Source organism: Manis javanica, chromosome 5 (assembly GCF_040802235.1).
Source record: "Manis javanica isolate MJ-LG chromosome 5, MJ_LKY, whole genome shotgun sequence".
Taxonomy (NCBI): Eukaryota; Metazoa; Chordata; class Mammalia; order Pholidota; family Manidae; genus Manis; species Manis javanica.
Window position 1 is genome coordinate 88197259 of NC_133160.1, and position 22455 is coordinate 88219713.

General features: G+C 34.9%; 1 protein-coding gene across 7 annotated transcripts in view; it reads left to right on the plus strand.

Moving 5' to 3' along the window:
• The window catches only part of SLC9B2 (solute carrier family 9 member B2), a 41723-nt gene that overhangs the window by 13086 nt on the left and 6182 nt on the right, over positions 1-22455 (plus strand). For 6 of the 7 annotated variants that reach the window (XM_017647530.3, XM_073237228.1, XM_017647528.3 and 3 more), the window contains 8 exons: positions 3416-3586; positions 9192-9334; positions 10183-10310; positions 11598-11773; positions 14295-14401; positions 14628-14777; positions 17023-17131; positions 19933-20069. In XM_017647530.3, the coding sequence (XP_017503019.3) occupies positions 3416-3586; positions 9192-9334; positions 10183-10310; positions 11598-11773; positions 14295-14401; positions 14628-14777; positions 17023-17131; positions 19933-20069 (1121 nt within the window). The remainder of the gene's footprint in view (positions 1-3415; positions 3587-9191; positions 9335-10182; positions 10311-11597; positions 11774-14294; positions 14402-14627; positions 14778-17022; positions 17132-19932; positions 20070-22455) is intronic. The other variant, XM_017647531.3, reaches the window with a different exon arrangement.

Sequence of the window (22455 nt, forward strand, 5' to 3'; positions counted from 1 at the left end):
TCAAATTATGGCACATTTATAGTTAAAACATTTATAGTAAAGCAGATACAGATTGAATTAAGGAAAGGGTATTCATGAATGATGTGATTTAGAGACTCATATTTTAAAATTCTATAATCATTGTCCATAAGGCTGCCTGAGAAGTGGGGACTCACTATATATAAACACCTCTTCACTTGTTTTCCTGTACTTCTGTTCCTGATGCTTACAAGACTGCTTTTTCCCTCCATACTCCTTCCTATGCCCATTCGGTATACTTTACTTCTTAAGAGGTAAATCTAACATGTGGAAGTATGATTTTCCAAAATCATAAGTGGAAATAAATTATTAACTGAATTAAATGTAATTTAGAGAAACCTTATAAATATACATTTACCATGTATTTAGAATTGCATTTTGAATATGAGAAAGGAAGTGTCAATTAGAGGTTTAAAGAAAGAAAGTGGTCTTGAAGTAGAAAACTCTTAATTCTGTCTTTCTGAATTTAGTGTATAATCGGGTTTATGCTGTGATAAAGTAAAATTTGGTAGCTGGAAATTCCTGTTTTCCTATCACACCTCCTATACTTGCATTGAAATTTCAGCCCCTAGCAATAGCATCATAAGCCTAGAAAATCTGGAACAGTTCTCTAAGGGTTTAAAAAATGGGACACTAGATTTGATCTCTAGCAATATGGTAAAAAAATGAATAATCATCTCACTTATGACAATGAAAACATCTGAAATAAATATATTAAGTTTTTTTAAATATACTTTTTATCTATCTAGAAAACAAAGTCATTCAGACCAAAAACAAAGTATAAGTTGGATAAATAAATAAGCAGTCAAGCTGGCTTTCACTCTGGAGGCTTTCTTCAAAACACCAATGAACTTCAATTTTGAGAACCATGAATATATAGGAAGCTATGCTAGATAATGCCAGGTTGGGAGAAGTATTATAAGAGAAATCATACTTCCTCACCCACCCTAAGTTGGAATGCAATACAATTGTGAATTTGAAATAAACCTGCCCCACAAAGGGAGCCTGCAACTGAATCTATCAAAACTGAAGTGCTGGCTAGGGAAAAGGGAGAATCTCCACCAAAAATGTATTAACTTCATGCTGGTTTTTGCTTCAGATTCTCACACACAGACACACACACAAACTCAAACTGAAAATATATATAAAAGTGGTCCTGGATTGTAAGCTGCTAAATGCATGGGAAAAGTAAATTCAAATCCTATCTGTGAAAACACATTCAACCTAAGGCTCTAACAATTCCCAAAGACAAGGTCCGAGGAAGAGCTCACTGTCACCAAAAACACCAAAGTGAAAATCACAGTATGCACAAGGAACAGATTTCAAAAATCTCCATCATTGGAAAATAGAGTGTGAGTAGAAACAAGTAACTTTATAAAGAGATTTTAATAACCAAATTGAACTTCTGGAAGAAAGATCTAGTACAGTAATTGAAAGTTAAAATTCAGTGAATAGATTTGGCAGCAGATTCAGTGAAAAGAAAATTTGTGAACTAGAAAACAGATCTTAAGACCTAATTTACCATACAGCACACACAAAGATGGAAAATACAAATCTAGAGTTAGCCATATGGAGAAGGGAGTGTGACTGGCTAATCGTTCCAGAAAAAGAGAATAGGAAGGATGGACAAGAAGAAATAGTTGAAGAAATAAAGACAAAGTTTTCCAGAATTGATGGAAAACAAATTCTAAGTAAACCAAAAAGAAGCCATACCTTAGAAAATCACACTGTAATTGCAGAAAACCAAAGAAAAAAGCTCTTAAGAAAAGCCAAAGAAAAAGAATTCCCTAGAAGAGCTGAAATCAGACTTAAAAACAACAATAAAAGCCAGAGGACCAAGAAGTAGTATATCCAATCAACTGAAAGTAACTCTCAACTTAGAATTGTGTACCTTATTAGAAAAGCTATGGCTTAAGAATGAGAAAGATAATTCCAGACAAATAAAACTTAAGAATTTACTAGTAACAGATCCTCATGAGAAATAGAACATGCTTTGCTACAGAGTGTTTCTGTACCATGAATTCGTTCATATGTGATGGTAAATAGGGAACTGTGTCAGCATAACATGGCATTTGCATTTTTGTGTACCCAGTTTTTCCTGGCACATTAATGTTTTGCCACCAGCAAGCAATAGCAAGTAAGTACAAAGTGAATTGAAAAAAAAATCAGGTATATGGTTTCTTACAATTAAAGATGAGGACCTTTTAAAAATCTGAACTGCTTGTGGAAGTGCTTTCTTTTCAGCCTGTTAGTTGCTGGTTTAGGGGCTTCAAAGACTTCCCACTTGCCATCACATTAAGCTTTCTAATGAAACCACATGTGAATAAAGAAGCTGACAGTACAGGTGAAGAAGGTGCCAGCACTTTCCTTCACCTAAAGAAAACCAATCAGCAGCAGCACCATCTGATTGCTGGAGAAGGCTACAATCTGGGTCAGGTTTTTGATGAAATGGCCCTCTAAAGCAAGTGTTCTCAGAAGTAGTAAGTGTGGTCCCAGGGTTTAAGTCAGCAAGAAAGTGACAGTGTAAGATATAAATGTCAGTGATTTAACTGCCAGTACTTTTATTACAATTATTGTTTTTGTTTGTGCTTTGGTCACAAGGTTTGAATTTTGAATGGTCTGTCCAATTCTGTGTCCCCCATGAGCCTTTCAGTTTTCAGTGTACAGTTCTATAGATCACAAGGTTTTCAAACAGGGAAACATATTTTACATTCTAACAGAAATGCCTCTCCTAAAGGAAATACTTCAGGCAACAAAATAATTGTCCCAGATGAAAGGTTTGAGATACCTTAAGAAATGATGATTTTTTTTAAAAAGGTAAGTATTTGGGTAATTTTAAGCACTGATTATAGAAAAGAAACTAATAATGTTCAATTCAAAATACTGCAATGTACTTTTCAAGTATTCTCATGTACCTGTAAAGGGTAAAGATAGCAGTTGTTTTTCTTTTTATTAACTAGTAAATATTTATGGTAAAATAAAGAAATATAACAGAATTGGTAAAAAATATTCAAGATAGTAGCTCCTTCTGGCAGTGTGAAAAGAGATGGAGGATATAAGGATTAGGAGAGGCACTCAAGAGGGCTCAAAGTCACTGGTAATATCCTATTTCTTAAGATGACTTGTAATTACTGAGTTGTTCCTAAAAACTTTCATATGGTTATAAATATTTGTATATGTATTCAATATTTACTTAAAAAATTTTTAGATTGTATTATTAAATATACAATAGATATTAAGATTATAAAATTTTTAGACTACAAGTGTTTTTATTAAAGTCTATGTATTTATATTAGGTTACAAATGTTTATTAAATTATGTTACACATATTAAATGTCCATTAAAACCTGCATGCATATGACAATTGGTAGAAACTCGTTGTCCTGATTTGTTTCAGTTGTCATCGTTGTTCTTCTGTGGGCTGTAGTTTGGTCAATTACTGGGAGTGAATGTCTTCCTGGAGGAAATCTGTTTGGAATTATAGTCCTATTCTACTGTGCCGTCATTGGAGGTAAACTTTTGGGGCTCATTAAGCTACCTACATTACCTCCGCTGCCTCCTCTTCTCGGTAAGTGCTAAACACTTCCTGTCTTCTTCACATAAATCATATTCTGACAAGTAGTTTGGAAAACTTTGGGAGATAATATATATAAAATATTTCTGTATTTGCTGTGTCAAAGCCAAAGCCAATTGTTAGATTTTGAGTTCAGTGAGCCACTAAGCTCAGTGATTATTAAACATTAAATTGTATATACTTGTAATTAAATAATTTGCATTAAAAACAAGAGCAGTACATAATCAAAAGTGCTTACTTCCTAATTATTTTACTATGTTTTTCCCTTATTTATGCCCTTGTTAGTGGAAATAATATATAATGGTGTGCCACTGGCTCTCTCTTCCCAATGCCACATTCAGTGACATCATGTTAATAGCTCAACATTGGCCATGGTGAAAGTATTTAAAAGACAGAAGTCAGCAAATGCTACAAATCAGGGCTTGATATATTGTAAGTTACTCGCACCATACTAGACAAACAAGTGAAGTTTTGACACTGGCATTGTCATTATTTCATTTTCATCTTATTCATTAACAAAAACAAAAATATCAACCAGCATTCATGGTGGTACTTTACTTGCTCATCAGTGATGTGAGTGACTTCTTTGCAAAACCAGATAGTGGTCAAGCATTTATTTGTAGCCTGATTTTGTCAACTCATGATTGAAATGCAACTACAGTAGGTTATAGGTGCAAGAGTTCAGCAATGAAAGCATCTAAGAATCAGTTGGCTATATGGGACTTACAGTGATGATTGTTGTGTATCTGTAAATTGTATTCTATACATCCTTGGTATGCTATACAAACTTGTGATATATATTTTACATATATAAAGTGCACACTTATGAGGGACCCACTTGTTAAGCACTTACCAGCACACCATAGGATATATTGTATTATCATGGTTGTTAAAAAAGTTAGCCAAAAATATTTTTCCAGAGACCGTCATAACTGCCCAAACATGTATGTGAAATTAGTCTTTAAACTAGGCATTATATCTTTTAATACTTCTTTAAAGAATTCCATATTACAAAATTTCAATTTATCGCTTTCAGTATACCGCAGAAGGTATTTTGTGTCCATTTCTAACAGATTTATAAATCACTAAGTTTTATTTAAAAATCACATACCTTTTACATGTGCATATATATTCTCACACATTTCCTGAATAAGAATGTTTTGTTATACTACATTGGTGAGGACAATCAGGATGGTTAAAATAGACCAAAATTATTTGCTTTTGAATTCGTCATCAGTAGTTGAAGCTAAATATAAAAAGAAGTAGGATTATTTAAATCTTACTGTGCACTATTTCTCAATATATATTTCAATATATATTGAGTAAAGCTAGTTACTTTGCTTAATTCATAATTATTTGTCATGAGTGGTTTTTATTCTATGAAGAACTGAATAAATGTTAAGGTGATTTGTTTCTAAATGTGCACGTATGGTATGGTAAAGGGTTGGCAAACCACCTCTTTTTGTAACTAAGATTACTGGAACATGCCCATGCTTGTTCATTTATGTATTGTCTGTGGCTACTTTGGCACTATCAGGTTGAGATGTTGTAGAAGAGATTATGCAGCCCATAAAGGCTAAAATGTCTCCTCTCTGGTCTGTGCCAGAAAATATTTGCTACCCCCTTGTCTTGCCAATCGGTTTCAACCTTGGACAAGTTCACTATGGATTCAATGAGACCGAAAAAATGACAAGTGGACTATTCTTGGGGTGAAAGGATTTATACCCAACTTTATTTCCACAGTGGCAGGTCAATCACTAGAACCCTGTCTACTCAGAGCTAGTCTGCATGCATCATACCGGTCTCTGCCCCTGGGCCTCTCCATCCCTGCAGCTGTCTCAGTCTCTGTCCTTGGTGCTACCACCACCAGCCTCATCTCTGCCCTTCTGAAGCCTTGCACCCAAGCCGCTCAGAGCACTGGGTGGAGCTCTTTATATAAAGTCAATTACAACGTATTGCCCACACGTGTGTAGTGAGCAAGCCAAACCAGGGCCAGGTAAGAATCCTGGCCGTAGGAACCTTCACTGTATCTACACCCCTGTATCTAACTCAGTGCTTCTCAAACTTGATTGTGCAGAGAAATGTATCTACACCCCTGTATCTAACTCAGTGCTTCTCAAACTTGATTGTGCAGAGGAATGACCCTGGGATCTTATTAAAATGTGGATTCTAATTAAGTAGATCTGTGAATGGGATCTGAGATTCTGCATTTCTTATAAGCTCAAAGATCACTTTTTCCATAGCAAAATTGGTAAGTTTTCAAACCTGACTGCACATAGGAATCATCTCCGAATTTTTTAAAAAGCTGACACCTGTGTCATACTCCAGAGATTCTGAATTAATTGGTGTGGCCTATGCCATGGGTCTCAGGATTTTTCTCAAGTGATTCTAATATGCAAACTAAGTTGAGACTACTGTACTAGACTCCCTATAAATGCCTTTTATACCTCATCCTTCTGTTTTAAATCCCATGTCTATTTTTGCCACAAGCAAAATATGCCACGTTAGCAGGTGATACAGCCTTGGGCTTTGTGATCATATGAAATCTCCTGAGGCACCTGAAATCATTCTGAAAGGTCACATACATGATGTATCTCACCACCCCTTCTTATAATGTTGTATTTGTGATAGAGAAAAATGTCTACCAGTTCTTATAGTACTGGGAGCCACTATCCAAAACTGAAACATCATCTGACTCCATATAGAAGCCCTGAGACAGAATATGTGTGATGGTTGCCTATTTTATATTTTTAAGAGTTCATTGAAATAATTTCTGGAGCTGGGGGATGAAGAAACATTTGTTATTCCCCAAATCAATAAGAAAACCTTTTCTAAGGGACACTGTGTCCTTTGCCAATGACCTGGGTTGATGAGGCCACCCGGCTTTGATTTGGCTGGTGGCCCCTTCTTGCCTCTAAGCCCATGGGGACTCCCTTGGTTGTAGAGGAAAGAACATCTTCCTTGATAGATAACTACTATTCCTCTATTTCTTTATTTGTATTGTGGAAATTTTTTTCAATCATGATTTACTTCAAAATAACTTGGGAGTAGATGAAATAAGATTGGCCATGTAATAATAATTTTTGCATATTTTTAAATTTTTTTCCATAATACAAATGAAGAAAAAAATACTCCTCTATCAAGGAAATTGTTCTTTCCTCCACCACGAAGAGTCCCCATGACCTTAGAGGCAAGAAGGGGACACCTGCCAAATCAAAATCAGGTGGCCTCATCAACCTAGTCCATTGGCAAAGAAACAGTGTCCCATGGAAATTGTTTCCACATTGATTTTGGGGAACAAAAAATGCTCCCTCATCCCTCCTAAAACTCTAAAGTAAAGAAACTTAGCATATTTTTGAGTTCTTGTTAGATTATTATTCCTTTTGATTTCAGGTGGTTACATGCTATAATTCATCTAAGACTGGTGTAAATCTATATTTGAAGTTTCAGTAAAAAAAAACTATTGACATATTAATGAAATGTAAGATTAGTGCAACATTTTTAGCTCACGATTTATTGATATTTTTGATATATATATATACCTGTACCCCAGGGCTTAACATTTCCACTGCTAAGAATTATCCAAGGATATACTTGCACAAACTTACAGATACATAAGCTCCATGTAGATGAGGCCCGTGTTGATCTAGCTCACCTCTGTATCAGAAGGTATTGTCAGGGTCCAGTGTGTAGTGGGTATTGGTAGCACCTATGGTGAGGAGGCTCACTGCAGCTCTGTAATGAAAAATCTGAGAAGTTCCTTAAAGTCCATTAATTGGCCCCAAAATTATGGCACATCCAAACAGTGAGATACTATTGCAACTATTATAAAATAAGGCAAACATGTATGTGCTTCACTGGGGATATGTCCAGGATATATTGTTAAGTGGGGGAGGGGGAATTGTACAACGGTATAAATGTGCTTCCATTTGTGTCCAACACAAAAGAGGAGGTGCACACACATATACACAGACACACACACACACACACACACGCACAGAGGCATGCTAATTTAATATGTATAGAAACTTTCTGGAAAGGCACATAAAATCCTTAACAATGAAAATCTTTTGGGAATGAACATTGAAAGTTGTAGCTTAGGTGGGGCATGTACTTGTCACTTTACACTTGTCAGTGATTTTTTTTTTTTAACCATGGGCACGTATTATTCTTTATCATTATTCTTTTAAAAACAGCTATTGTAGGCAAGTTCGTACTTTCAAAAAGTCTAGAAAGACCATGACTGTAGAATTTAGAATTTGGAAACCTCCAAATTAAAGGCAATGATGAAAAATGTCTGTAAATGATGCTTCCTTGCCTAACAGTGTATGAAGCAAGTCACAAAAAGCTGTACTTGTAATTCATCTCTATTCTCACAGTTTACATGCAAAACAGCCTAACGTTAGTAAATTTATTTAGTCATTTAACATGTGGTGTTTACCAGGACATGGTGAGAAGAGGGTACTTCTGGAGAAGAAAGGACGGTAGAAGCCTCAGTGTCTGATGGAGAAGTTTTTCTCTTTGGACATGTGGCATCAATAAGGGCAAGATTCTCTCACAAACTTTAGCTTCTTCAATCACACTCTACTTGCAGTTCCCAGAATGCATCACACTTCCTCTTCATGCTTTGGAAGAAATTGCTGTCTCTTACAGGAACTTCTCACTCCTCAGCTCCTTCTTCCCTTCTCTGGACCTCTCTGACTCACACTTCCTGCCTCAGTTCACACAACACCTCCTCATGCTTCCATAAAATTGAGATTGTCAGTTTATCTTGCTCCTCTAAAGGCTGAATGTTTATCAAGGAATAGCGCTGATTTTTTTTTATTATTATGTCTCTAATATTAAAGGTCTAAAATACTAACGGCATGTGACAAATGTTGAATGGCTGAGTGAAAGAAGAGACACCAGCTAACGTGTAGAAATGTCCGTTTTATCTTAATTCACTTCTAAGCCTTTGCAAAACAGGTTACATGTTTTTTATTAAATTACCTGGTTTGAAGGAAAAAATAGTGCCCATGTAGTTACTTATTGATACCTCTGGTAATATGACATAGCAAATAATTTCAGGGGCTGTTTGCTCTTTGTGCACAAAGTGGTGACTCAGTTGGGCATCATACTAAGACATTTTACCTTTAAAACTGATCACCCTTTCTATTTAAATACTGCATCTTCTCTCTCCCTTTCAGGTTCAGTTATTTAGGAATTATTAATTATTCTAATGTGTCTTTTTTTAAATTAAAGTATCATTGATATACAGTCTTATGTTGGTTTCAAATACACAACAGTATTTTAACATTTACCCATATTATCAAGTCCTCACCCCCTCCAGTGTGATCACTGTCCATCAACATAGTAAGATGATATAGAATCACTAACTATTCTAATGTATCATTTTTATGTGCATATTGAAGTGTGTCCTAGCTCCTCTGATTTATTATTTTGATTTTTTCATTAAAAGTTTAACCTAAATTAATCTAAGGACTAAGCAGAAAGGTAGTGGTTCCTGGGATTATAAGGTAGTCTCTTTCACACCTTAAGTGCTAACAAATATTTTTCCATGTTTGAAAACCCCTAAGACTGTTTGGCTTTTCTATTTCAGGCATGCTGCTTGCTGGGTTTCTCATAAGAAACATCCCTGTCATCAATGATAACATACAGATCAAGCACAAGTGGTCTTCCACGTTGAGAAGCATAGCCTTGTCTATCATATTGGTTCGTGCTGGCCTTGGGCTTGATTCAAAGGTATAAAGTGAAAATTCCTAATTATTGAATCAGAATGTCACTCTTCCAATATTGCAAGTTTTTAGAATGATTAAGAGCTTTAGGAAATGTATACGTGCACTTTGCATGACATTCTCAAGAAGAGAATGGAATTCATTTTGTACAGAACTCCCCGGAAGATTTTCCCACAGTCTTTCTTGGAGGAAGATGGAGTTATTGCTGGGGATGGCACCAAGAATAAAGGCTCTCCTTTTCTTTGAAAGATGTATAGGCCATAATTATAAATAATAGTCATGAGAAAAGACATCAAATTTTTGTGTACTAAGCTCTATATAAGTGTTTAGACCTAACTCAGGAAACTGCCTATTACATAGAATGAGTCTCAAGTAAGCCTGTTTTTAATTCTTTTTTATGCATATGTTTTTGAATGCAGAAATGAATATTCTTAAGGATGCAGGTTTTCAACCTCACTCTGGTGCCCCAAACTGTAAACCTAACACTGAGAGAAGTAAATCAGCTAATGTGGGAATTACAAGCCCAAACCCTGGAAGCAGCCTGCCTGGGTTCAAACCTAATTCCTTGACTCACTAACTTGATGATCTTGAGGAAATTATTTTAACTTCACCTTTTTTAAAAAAGGACATCCAGAAAGTAGAAATAATAATGTTACCCATATCATAGGGTTGCTATGAAGACTAAATAAGCTATTTCTAAAACAGAACACTGAAATGTCTCTTCAATAAAATTTATTACCTGGAAGAGTCATGATGATCCAGACATGGTCTGAACACTGCAAAAAAAAGCATTTAATATCATAATCTCTGCATGTCGTTAGGAATTATTTTAGTATGTTTATTTTTATATTTCAGGCTCTGAAGAAGTTGAAGGGTGTTTGTGTAAGGTTATCCATGGGTCCTTGTCTTGTGGAGGCATGCACATCTGCTCTTCTTGCCCACTTCCTAATGGGTTTACCATGGCAATGGGGATTTATACTGGGGTAATTATTTTCTTTATCATATGAAAATATGCACAGATGATTAGGGCTTTCTCTGATTTCATGCAAGAGAATGCATTGTAGCATTTTTTAAGAATATTAGAAAGTACAGCATAGATATTCCAGCATAACCTTAATAGTATAACTTCAAAATATAGTATATAGTGATTATAATTTAAACTTTTATAAATTATAGTGATTATATTTTATTTTAATTATATTTTATTTATTATTTTTTATATTTATATTTTATTTTATTTATTAAATTATAGTGATTATAATTTAAACTTTTGGAGAAGTAATGGTCTTTTACTTATACCTGATCCATGCTGATGAGAGAGAGATGACAGATCTCCCCCAAAGTATGCTGGGTCTCAGTGTACAAAAGTATAATTAATATATCAGCAGCAATCAACACCTAGCATTGTTTTCCTCCTTCTTTTGTCACCAGACTATTATGATTAGGCAGTTGTGCTGACTCTTCCTTCCACTTTGTATTTACTTCTTGTGGTTAAAAACCACGAGAACTAAATAAATATGGAAGTACTTAGAATTTAGTACAAATAAGTAGGCAAGAAGTAAGAAGCTCTAATTTCTCTTGGTTAAGACTCTGGAGCTATACTGCCTGGATCTAAATCCCAATTTTGTGACTTTCCAGTATGTGATCTTTGGAATATTATGCAATCTATCTGTGCCTCAGTTTCCTCATTTGCAAAACAAAGATAATGATTAAAGTCACCTCATAGATTTGTTGTGAGGATTAAATTTGTTAATATATGTAAAGTGCTTAAAGTTGTGCTTGGCACATAGTGAGCAGTAAAAATGCTTCCTGCCATTACTATTGCTATTAGTAGTATCATTGTTACTGTTACTATGGACTTCTTTCATCTGTTGTCTTATTTTACATACCAAATCCTGACAGAAGGCCTAACATCACTGAGTTCCGGTTCAAAAGATCCCTGGCTGTGTTTTTCAAAGCTCATACCATGAATATTTAGTTAAAAAAAAAATTCCTGGGGCATAACCCCATTGGGTCTTCTGTACTATATTTATTTTTCTTTTTTTTAGGCAACCTAAGTAGTTCCAATACAGGTTGTCCATGGCCACACATTGAAAAAGTGTTCTGTAGAACTTGTATGTGTGTATGTGTCTTGTTGGATGCTTCGCTGCCATTTGAAAGACCATAGTGGTCTAAAGTGCAGCCTTTAAAGAACAGAGATTATTATCATTTCAATTATGATAATAATAAGTAAGATAACTATCAAAAAGTCTCAAGCGCTGCCTTCTTAGCTTTGTTCTAGGTGCTGTATCTCCAGCTGTCGTGGTGCCTTCAATGCTGCTTCTGCAGGGCGGAGGCTATGGTGTTGAAAAAGGCGTCCCGACCTTACTTATGGCTGCAGGCAGCTTCGATGACATTCTGGCCATCACTGGCTTCAATACATGCTTGGGTGTGGCCTTCTCCACAGGTAAACTGATCAGTTCACACTGTGCTGTTCTCCTGCTCTCTAGAGGCATAGATTATGATACATAGTACAAGCATGGCATATTTGCTTGATGATTGATTAAGACAAATTAATATAGAGAAATCAACTCCAAGAATTAGTTCTATACCTAAAGAGGGACCAGGTGCTTCCTATCTTTCTGCCTTTCACCTCTAGACAGAAACTGCTCAAGTAATCTGGAAAGTGCATTACAGGGGGATGCAGAGTATCAAAGTTTAAAAAAAGACTAGAACAGCTTTTGCATAGAGCCTTCCAGGAAAGTTTAATCTTGGACACTTCACACAGGGCTGAGTAGTTTCTTCAATGAGTGCAAATGATGAAGAACAGTCCAAGTGGAAGGAACTCTTCTAAAATAGGAACAGTTTGTGCTCTTTCATCTTTAACATTTTATGGGTAATAACAGCAATAATTTAAATGGGTTATCTTATTAACACCAAGTATTGATATGGACATGCTTTGTTTTAAATGGTGACAAAAGAATTTAAAGTATTCCCCCCTCCCACCATTATTTAGCACCTTTACTCTGCTTTGGCACAGCACAAGTTTTAAGTTCATTTTTAAATCTATGTCCAAGATTGCGAGGTAAGATTTGTAATTTCATATGGTTGACAAAATGTAATTGTAGCCTAAGCCTAGCTTCAGATTATGTAGTGGGACCACATCTCCTTAGAAAGTCATGTACTCTCAGTCTCTCCAACCCCCTGTAGTTATCCTCCCATTTTATGATTATATATGATTTATGCTGATGACCTAGAACCTCACCTCTTTCTATTGCCCCAGAGTTGCCTTACATTTAGTCCCTGGTGTGTTTCTCTGGTAAGTTAATCTTATCAAAACATGGCTTTCATAATATTACGTTCTGCTCAGGATTCAGAGAGGATTCCCTATTACTGCTTAGGTCAAATCTACCTTCTTGTTTTTATTTTAACTCTACTCTACCTGTCCAAACTCATGTTCTTACTGCTTTCCTAATGTATCCCTTTAAAACAATGGTGCTCAGCCTCAGCTTCACACTAGAATTTTCTGGGGAGTTTTGTAAAATATTCTTATGTGGGCATTACCTTAAACCAATTAATTAATTTTTTAATTGGGAATGAAAGAAGCCACGGGCAGCTTGAGAGCCTCCCCAGGCAACAATGCTACATTCCTTCTGCCTGCCCCACTAAGTGTGGTCCTTAGACCTTTTGGATAACAGCTACCTTGGAGCATCTTCAAAATGTAGATCCCAAGCCCTGTCAGGATTACTGAATCAGACTTTTTAGAGATGGGGCTCAAGAAGTCTTTTTTTTTTTTAATTACCTTACTATATCAGAGTGAAACTAATTAGCTACTTTCTACACATGTATAGTAAGTTATTTACTCTAGTAGCTCGAGACATATGCCACTATCAAGCTAGATGCCTTTGGCAGTCACACGGTTACCTAACAGAGAGCTACCCTAGCTAAATAGAATTACTACAGAAGAATTGTTTTTTTTAATAAGAAAGATGATTGAAACTATAGGGGAAGAAAAACTATTTCCCCTCCACCCATCTTAGGTTCATACACTGAATCTCTGTAAATAAGAATGACACAGGACAGATTGACAAGAGAAAAACAGTTTATTAGCATGTGCATTAGTCTTACACAAGGCAGTACTCAATGATGAGTAATTCAAAGAAGTGGTTAGTATTTGGGGTTATATACCACCTTAATAAAGAACAATAATTTTGTAGAGAAATGCAAAAAAAAATGAAAAGGACTTTGAGCTTTGAGAGGCAAAAAGACAAATACATGGAAAACTAATGCTACGTAAGGGCTAGTTTAATTTTGAACTAATTTAAAGTTTCCTAAATTATTTTTACTATGGGGGAAAATACAGTTTCTACTTACTTCTATATTAATATTTCAAGAAAGCTAAGCAACAAATAAAGACTCTTCTAAGAGCAATTTTAAAAATAATTTGTTTTCAGGGTTATTTTTAGAAATAACATTTGAGAAGGGATATGTCCCTGACACTCATTGTAGTGAGAAAAGATTCTTGACTTTAATTGCCAAATTCTTAAGTCACTGAATTCTATTCATATCAAAACTACTAAAATCAATGTGCATTTATTATTAAAAAATCAGGCTCTTAAATGGTAATTTGAAAACTAGATCTATCTACTCACCCAGTAAATAATGTAATAGAACAAATAAGCTCTGAGTTGTGAATTTTATCTTTCATATTTTCTTGGGCACTCTAATTTTTATTGAAGTAAACATACAGTAAAGGGCACAAATCATAGTTTATGCCTGTTTTGAAATTTATCTCCAATAACATACATACCTTTCTTACAATATAGGTCTATTTTAAGTCACATATTTTTAAGAATGTGGAGAGCAGAAAACATCTGTAAACTTTTCCTTCTATGTAATTAGATGCTTTATGTCGATGATTAAAGAAGACTCTGTGTATATATGGATTTAGAGTTCTGCCTGAAGTTTCCTTTTTATGTGTTTTTAAGGCTCCACAGTTTTTAATGTCCTCAGAGGAGTTTTGGAGGTGGTAATTGGTGTGGCAACTGGATCTCTTCTTGGATTTTTTGTTCAGTACTTCCCAAGCAGTGACCAAGTAAGAGAATAATCAGTGGGAAAGACAGGCACTAAAATGTCAGTGGAGTTTATACATGTGCTTTCTCTACTTTTATTAGGGAATAGTAAGTAAACATTATGCCCTGCATTTATGGACACAGACACAGACATTTTTATTTTTCACTAAGTCCTAAATATGCAAAAATAAAAAGTAAAAAATCAGTTCCATGAAATAATTGAGCTAATGTGTCTTTTTCCCCCTCCAGGATGGACGTGCATGGAAGAGAGCATTCCTCATTCTGGGGCTGTCCGTGCTAGCCGTTTTCAGCAGCGTGCACTTTGGTTTCCCTGGGTCAGGAGGGCTGTGCACGCTGGTCATGGCTTTCCTTGCAGGCTTAGGATGGACCAGCAGAAAGGTGAACTTCATTTGCAGTTCTTCCACTCATGACTACTTTCTAATCAGATTATTTCTTTCAACATACTTTCTTAAGCTTAAAATTAATAAAATTATTTAATCATAAAAAGCTATTTTTATGTATATATAAATGTGTGCCCAAATGCACAGAGGCATATCCTTTTTCCCCTTATATACTGATTTATAACATAGTATCTTTACTTCAAATACATCATGGTCTTATTTCCACACTGCTTTCCTGATTCTTTGTAAAGGCTGCAGAGTATTGCCTTGTACAACTGTACTACACTGTTTAACCCAGTACCCTACTAACATGGAGACTGTTTCTAGTTTACTGCTAATACAACAATTGTTTCAATAAAATATCCTTACATGTGCCTTATTTCCTAAACTCTAAAACATGTTAGTTTTAAAACTAAAGTTTCTCAAGTCAAAGAACCACCATTATTTGACACGCACCAAGAAGGAAAAAGAATGCTGCCAATTTAGCTATGACATGACATCCTAATTTCAGAAACGTTAAAACAGCAAAATATAATGTGTCTGAGTTTACAGGATGAATTGCAGAAGTAGGACTGCTTTATAAAAAAGAGTATGTACTTTAGTACTTTTGATAGTATCAATTTGCCCTTTCAAAAGGCTATACCAATTCTTATTAACAGGATGTGAGAGGATCTGGTTTTCTGATCTGAGTATTTTCAGTCTTCAGATATTTTGCTCATCTGATAGGTGAAAAATATATCTCATTGATCTAATTTACATGTGCTTGTGAGTGAAGCAAATCATCTTTTCTTATGTTTACTAACTGGTTTGTTCAAAAGCCTGTGCCCATTTTTTGTAAGATTGTTTTGGTTTTTCTTACTGATTTCAAGATTATTAAGGCTATTCATTTTCTTAATGCATATTATGGAAATTAGCTGGTTGTCATCTATTTATGTTTTATAGATACATTAAACTTCCATACATTAAACTTCAGAAGATAATGGACAAAAGGCCTATCAAATAAAAAAAATAGTAGAAAAACATATGAAAAAGTGTTCATCTTATTATTAATCAAGGAAGGATAAAAAAATGTTATCACTTTTTACCTATCAGTATGGCTCAGATTAAAAACAATAACATTCTAAACCAGTGGTTCACGAAGTATGGTCCCCAGATTAGCAGCATCAACATTGCCTGGGAACTCTTGTAAGTGCAGATTCTCAAGCCCCACCATAGCCTAACTAAACCAGAAATTTGGGTAGGGGAGGCAGAAATCTAAGTAAGACTTCCAGGTGATTCTGAGGCATGCTAATGTTTGAGAAACACTATTTTGCACTTTTGAGGATGTACTGAAATAAGTATCTCATATGGTACTGGTGGAAAAGCAAATGGATACAACTCTAGAAAGTAGTTTGGTAATGTGTGTCAAAAACTTCAAAATGTCCTTGTTATTTAACCCCCAAATTTCACACCCGCCCACACATATATAGATATGATATTAACCCTCTGTGCCTTTTTGTATTACTTTTTATTTTTAGCACACAGATGTCTTATACTTCTGTGTGGTCAGATGTATCAATTTCTTATTTTGACCTTTACTCAGTAATTTTTTTTTTCTACATTTGTCGTAACTTTGCCTAAATTGCTTGCTGCCCAGCTGGTAACGTAGAAGATGCGCCCTCTAGTTGCAAAACGGATATGTGCCCAAACCTTGGGTAGGAGTGGGCTCAGGGGAGAAATCCCAAGGTTGTCTGGGGCAGAGGAAGTATGAAGAAAGCTGAGTTCTACAGCTGTGTGGCAATAGTGAGGTGCATATCTAGACACAAGTCCTATTATAAATCTTGAAATTATATTATTGAATGGAAATTAACGGTTAAACTATGAAGTAATACTAAGTATTACGATATTACACAAACACGCACACATATTATGTATTCAGAAGTAGAAGTCCTTCTAAGATTACTTTATGACTCCTTATAATTAACACCCATTTTTTTCAAACTAACACTAATGCATCTCATATAATAACTGTGTTAGAAATACCTTATGCAATCTTTTGCTCTATTCTAGCTTACTTCTTATTTATAGATGTCCAGTAATAAAGCCTATCTCAGGTCAAATTAACTCAAATTTCAATTTAGTAAAATTCTTAGAACTTGTAACTTCACATAATAAAAACTCAAGTATGTATGTGTGTATATGTGGGTGTGTATATGTGTTTGTATCTGTGTGTTTGTGTGTGTGCATGTGTGTGTTTCTTTTAGGCAGAGGTTGAAAAAATTGTTGCAGTTGCCTGGGACATCTTTCAGCCCCTTCTCTTTGGACTGATAGGAGCAGAGGTATCTATTGCATCTCTCAGACCAGAAACTGTAGGTAAGAATTTCAAAGTAGTACTTTTGAGAAAATCATCTCTTTTATATTCAGTTGAAATATCTTTAGTAGGCATATTTATTGTCACAATTATATAAAAAGTTAATAATGATATGTCTTTTAGAATAACCTGTTCAAAAATAATGTTTGTCAATACAGGACAGTAAATTCAATACCTAATATTGTTCCATGTAAGAAATAACTTAGATAGTAGATAGTAACTACTAACTACTATCAACAAAATGCAGGCCTTAAATTTTTTTCAAAGATAAAAATGTTCACCTAACCTTGTTCTGACCAAGAACCAAAATTTTAAAAATAAGCAGTCAGTTCTATAATATATATACCCATGGAAGAGAAATGCTTGTTTGTTCATTTCTTCCTTCGTTCATTCATACACTCAAAGGCCATCATATTAAAACTTTTGATTCATAGCATTGCACTTAAAAATCCGTTTATGTATATTTACTCATAATTTCCTCCCATCACAATATTCTGTCTATACTAGGGTTTCCATCATGCACCAGTTCCTCTGGATCTCACACAAATTCTTCCCTTTTCTCTTATCTCTTCAGATATCTTTGTCACAGTTTTCTCCTCTTCAGAATTTAAGCAAACTCTGGCCTCTCCTATCTCAAAATAATATCCTTTTATTCTGAGACATGTTACATGGATAAACCTGTAAGACATTACATTATATAAATAAGCCAACTTTAAAAAGACAAATACTGTAAGTTTCCACATATATGAGGTATCCAGAGTAGTCAAATTCATAGAAACAGAGTATAATAGTGGTTGCCAGGGGCTTGGAGGAGAATGAAATGGAGAGTTGTTATTTAATGGGTATAGAGTTTCCATTTTACAAGGTGAAAAAATTCTGGAGACTAGTTGCACAAAAATGCAAATGTTTAACTTAATGCTACTGAAGTGTACACTTAAAAATAGTTTAGACAGTAAATTTTGGTATGTATTTTTGCCACAATTAAAATTTAAATATACATACACACATATACATATATACATATGAATATATGTGTGTATATATATTTATATGTATCTCCTTTCTCTATTTCACCTCCCTGCTCACCTCCCACATTTGCTTCTCTATTACTTTTTTCAAACCTTTCCAAGGAGGTAACCACAGCGCCCTCTTCCATATCAATTCACACTCTCTTCCTCAGTACTTTCAGTCCCACTCTGCCTCATCATACTACCAACCTCTTCACCAAGGTTATATTGCTGACTACACTCTATACCTATCTGGTCTTATTTTACTTGATCTCTCAGCAGCATTTGATGCTTTTGACCTCTTCAAACACTTTTTCACATTGAATTCTGAAACTTCCTACTTTCCGGTGCCATTTGAGTCCTCCTTTACACTGTAAGTGACTTACGTTCTGCCCTCATCAAAGTTCTTTGCAAAGCCGCCTATGCTTCTCACTGTATGTGTCATTTCTCTGAGCTCATCTGTGCTCAGTGGCTTTGATTATAAACTATGTAATTCCAAAATCTTTACCTCTAAATCAGTATATCGAATTGCTGATTGGACATCACCACTTGTAAGTCCCACAAAACTTCAAATTCAATATGTCCAAAACTTCATCTTCTCTCCAAATCTTCAGTTCCCTCCTGGGAATGGTATCATCTCTTCTGTATCTTGTACTTCAGGCAACAAATACTTTTGAAAACCTGCCAACTTAGGAGAAATATCCTTCAGCAAAGAGGCACAAAACTTTTCTGTAAAGAAAATATATTGCAAATTCACAGTAGATCCTCCAGCAATGTCTAACTGGTATTTTACCAGCCTTTTGACCTTGAGAAAGTTATTTATCCTTTCAGAACCTCATTTTTTTCAATGTAAAATAATAAAAGTTACACAGATCATAAGGATTAAGTACTGCACTGAAACTTTAATATAAAACCTGGCAGAATAAACTCTCAACTAATCTTACTTTTTCAAAAATCACACTATTACTTAGCAGTCTCCTTAGCTGTGCCTTTCTTAGGTCCAGGAGCCTGTAGCAGCCCTAGTCGTGATCCTTATTTTGCAAATCAGGATGAACTTATCTTTAGCAGCAAAGGATTCTAAAGGACTGCGTGAAGTAGCGGTACCTGTCAGCCAGGGTTAATGGGCAGTGTACCCACCGGTATGCTGAGGCAGGTGTAGACTGCCAGTGCCTGGTCTGGTCAGTCAGTGCCCAGCCAAGTCTGTTCTGATTGGCTGATTGCCTCCGTGCTGGATGATTAACATTTTGGTCTTATACTCTGTAAAGAATTCTAAACCATTCTGATGAAAATATTAATTTTTCCTCTTCTATGCCCTCTTCTCAGTATGTTTATACTGTATTTACTTTATAGTATTTTAATCAATTGTTTATGTTCCTGGGTTCCTCCGATTTTGAGGTTCATAGAGGCAAAGTCTATACGTTATACATTTATGTGTATCAGTACTTGGTCAAACCTGTCACAGGCAGTTATCATTTAATAAATCCTCATTGAATAAATACATGGAAGAAAGTGTGGTTCTTGCTATAAAGCATAGGAGAAAAACATTCAAATCTCCTTTGTAATGTGTCAAATACATTTAACTGATTTCCAGTTTCAGTCTAGGGAAAATACCTTGCTTTAAACAGATGATCTGATTGATTCTTAATATTGATGTTTTGATAAATTATGTCTAAACATTTTTATCTTATTTTTTAATGTATTTAGATTATTGCTGTTGATAGTATTTTGAATCAATAACCATTAAATTAAATTTCTCTCCCACTATTTCATTATTAAAAATTGAGTATTTTTTACAGGTCTTTGTATTGCCACCCTGAGCACTGCAGTATTGATACGAATTTTGACTACATTTCTGATGGTGTGTTTTGCTGGGTTTAACATGAAGGAAAAGATATTTATTTCTTTTGCATGGCTTCCAAAGGCCACAGTCCAGGTAATGATGGATAGCACGGCTTAGCATTTTATCTCCCATTGTTATCTGATATCTTGATTTTTTAATAAGTGGGCTTACTCAAATTTGGTGAAAATAAGTAATTAAAGTTTGATTTATGAAGAGCTTATGCTAATCTGCTCTTTAAAAGTTTTATTTTCGGTGTATTGATTCCCTAAGTATGATGGCTCATTTAAATTATTTAGATCACCAGGTTTATTTAGCTCAACTAAAAATGCAATAAATGCCTACATTACTAGAAAGCAGTAGAGGCAAGAGACAAGTGTTTGAATTTTTATTAGCCAGCTCTCTCAAACACTGAGAAAGAAAGTTGTTAGCTCTTTTAATTTCAGTATCTTCCAAGAAGAGAGTGAAACAGAAATATCAAGGCCCATCCTAGTATTTGGTAATACTTCAGTTTTATCAATGTGATTGATGATCAGTTTTGCTTGACCACAGTCTTTATATATAGTGGAGAAAGACTTAACTGAAACACAATTCAGAAAGTGCTATATTGATTTCCTAGATTATTTGTTTATATTAAAGTTTTCAAACTAGCTGAACCTCCTGTCAAATATCTCAATCACGTGACCGAAAATTTGTGCACTCTAGTGAACCAGACACTAAGAGGTAGGTGCTTGGAATTACTGACCATGCACTTGGTAGAATGCCTGTAATTGCTACTTAAATTAGAACTGTGTAGATTATGATTTGTCACAAATATAATATGTCCCAAATTGTACTGTATATTTTCAGACTAAATATAGGAAATGAGATTTAATGGTTTCATCCCTGATGATTTTGCAATTGTTTAAATATACAAATTTCTATTTCATGAAATCAAAATCTTAATTTAGGGAGCTCTAGGGAATGTGTATGCTCTGTAACTAACTATATGCTAGATTTGTGCTGCTTAGGCATTATTCCAGAGGGTTTTTTTTTTCCCCCTCTGACTTTAAAAGGTGTCTGAGATATAAGGGCTAAGAAGTCTCTGAGGTTAATGTAGAGCAGTAAGTGGAATAGTTTCTCCCTCACTATCTTCAGCTTCCACACTACTTCTAGTAACTTTAGTAGGTAAATATAAAAATAATCACTCTAGCAGCTTTGATAAAAAAGACTTGTTCCTAAACATTAAAATTTGAAAAATGACACTTTCCTTCTAGCAAAACAAATTTTTTAATGGGGAGAAATTATCTAGGATGTCTTGAATAATGTATGCTCTGTGAAGCAAGTACTGTATAAATTTTTGTTTTTTCTCCTTTGCCACTGCACAAGAAACAAGGCTTTCTTATATGTTTTCTTCCATGTTAGTATTTTCCAAACTTTTTTGTTCATGTAATACTATGATACTATAATATATACTACTATATATATTGTATACTGAGCATATAAACAAACCCGAAAACATACATACACATATACACACAATAGAGAACTGAGAGAAATATACATCATAACATGTGCGGTGCTTGCCAAGAATTTATGAAATGTTGAACTGATTATGGGATTGGATAATAGGCAGTAGCAAAGATCCCTCAAATACAGGTACTAAATTAGATTTTTTTATTGCTCTCTCACCAACAGTCCAGCTTGGGCATTCCAGAGCTGGCAGGGTGACTTCTCTCCTCAGCCTGTGCCTTCCATCCATAAGTCCAACTTTGACCATTTCTCATCTAGTGGGGAAGGGAGAAAGAATAAGGCACAATTGTCCTTTTTTTTCCAGGGAACAATCTACAAGTAGAATTTATCAATTCTGCTCACCTCTCAGTAGCCAGAATTTAGATGCATAGCTTCATCTAATTGCAAAGAAGGCTAGGAGGAAAGTCTCTATTTGAACCAGCTAAAACTCCAGAGTTCTGTTACAGAAGAGAAAAGGGACATTCACTTCTTTGTGGGCAATTAGTGATCTCTGCCATTGTGTCTTGTGCACACTGTTATTTTCTCTTTTTCATTGTCTTAGAGGCTAATATTGTGTTCTGTGGAATAAGAGGATAAACAGATTGACTAACATTATTTTCCATGTGCATTTTGCTGCATTTTGCCTCTAAAAGAAAGGAAGAATTTCCATAAGACTTCCTAGTCTTATGGATAAATTTTAAATACATTTCATCAACTCCTGAGTTATTTTATAATGTTTAACAGTTACTGTAGGATCTAACACAATACATATTTTTTAGTTTCTTTCATTTAAAACATCACCATTTTCCAGTAAGTTTCAGTGCATTTTTTTTCACCTTGTTCTTTCTAAATCCAAACTCCTAAAGCTAAAAGAATGAGATGACAAGTAACTTCATCTTTACTCAGGAGGAATTGAGTATATAGAATCATGTTACAGGTTCATTAATATCGTGAGTCTATATCCTCCATGTGTTTTGAGATATATTTGCTT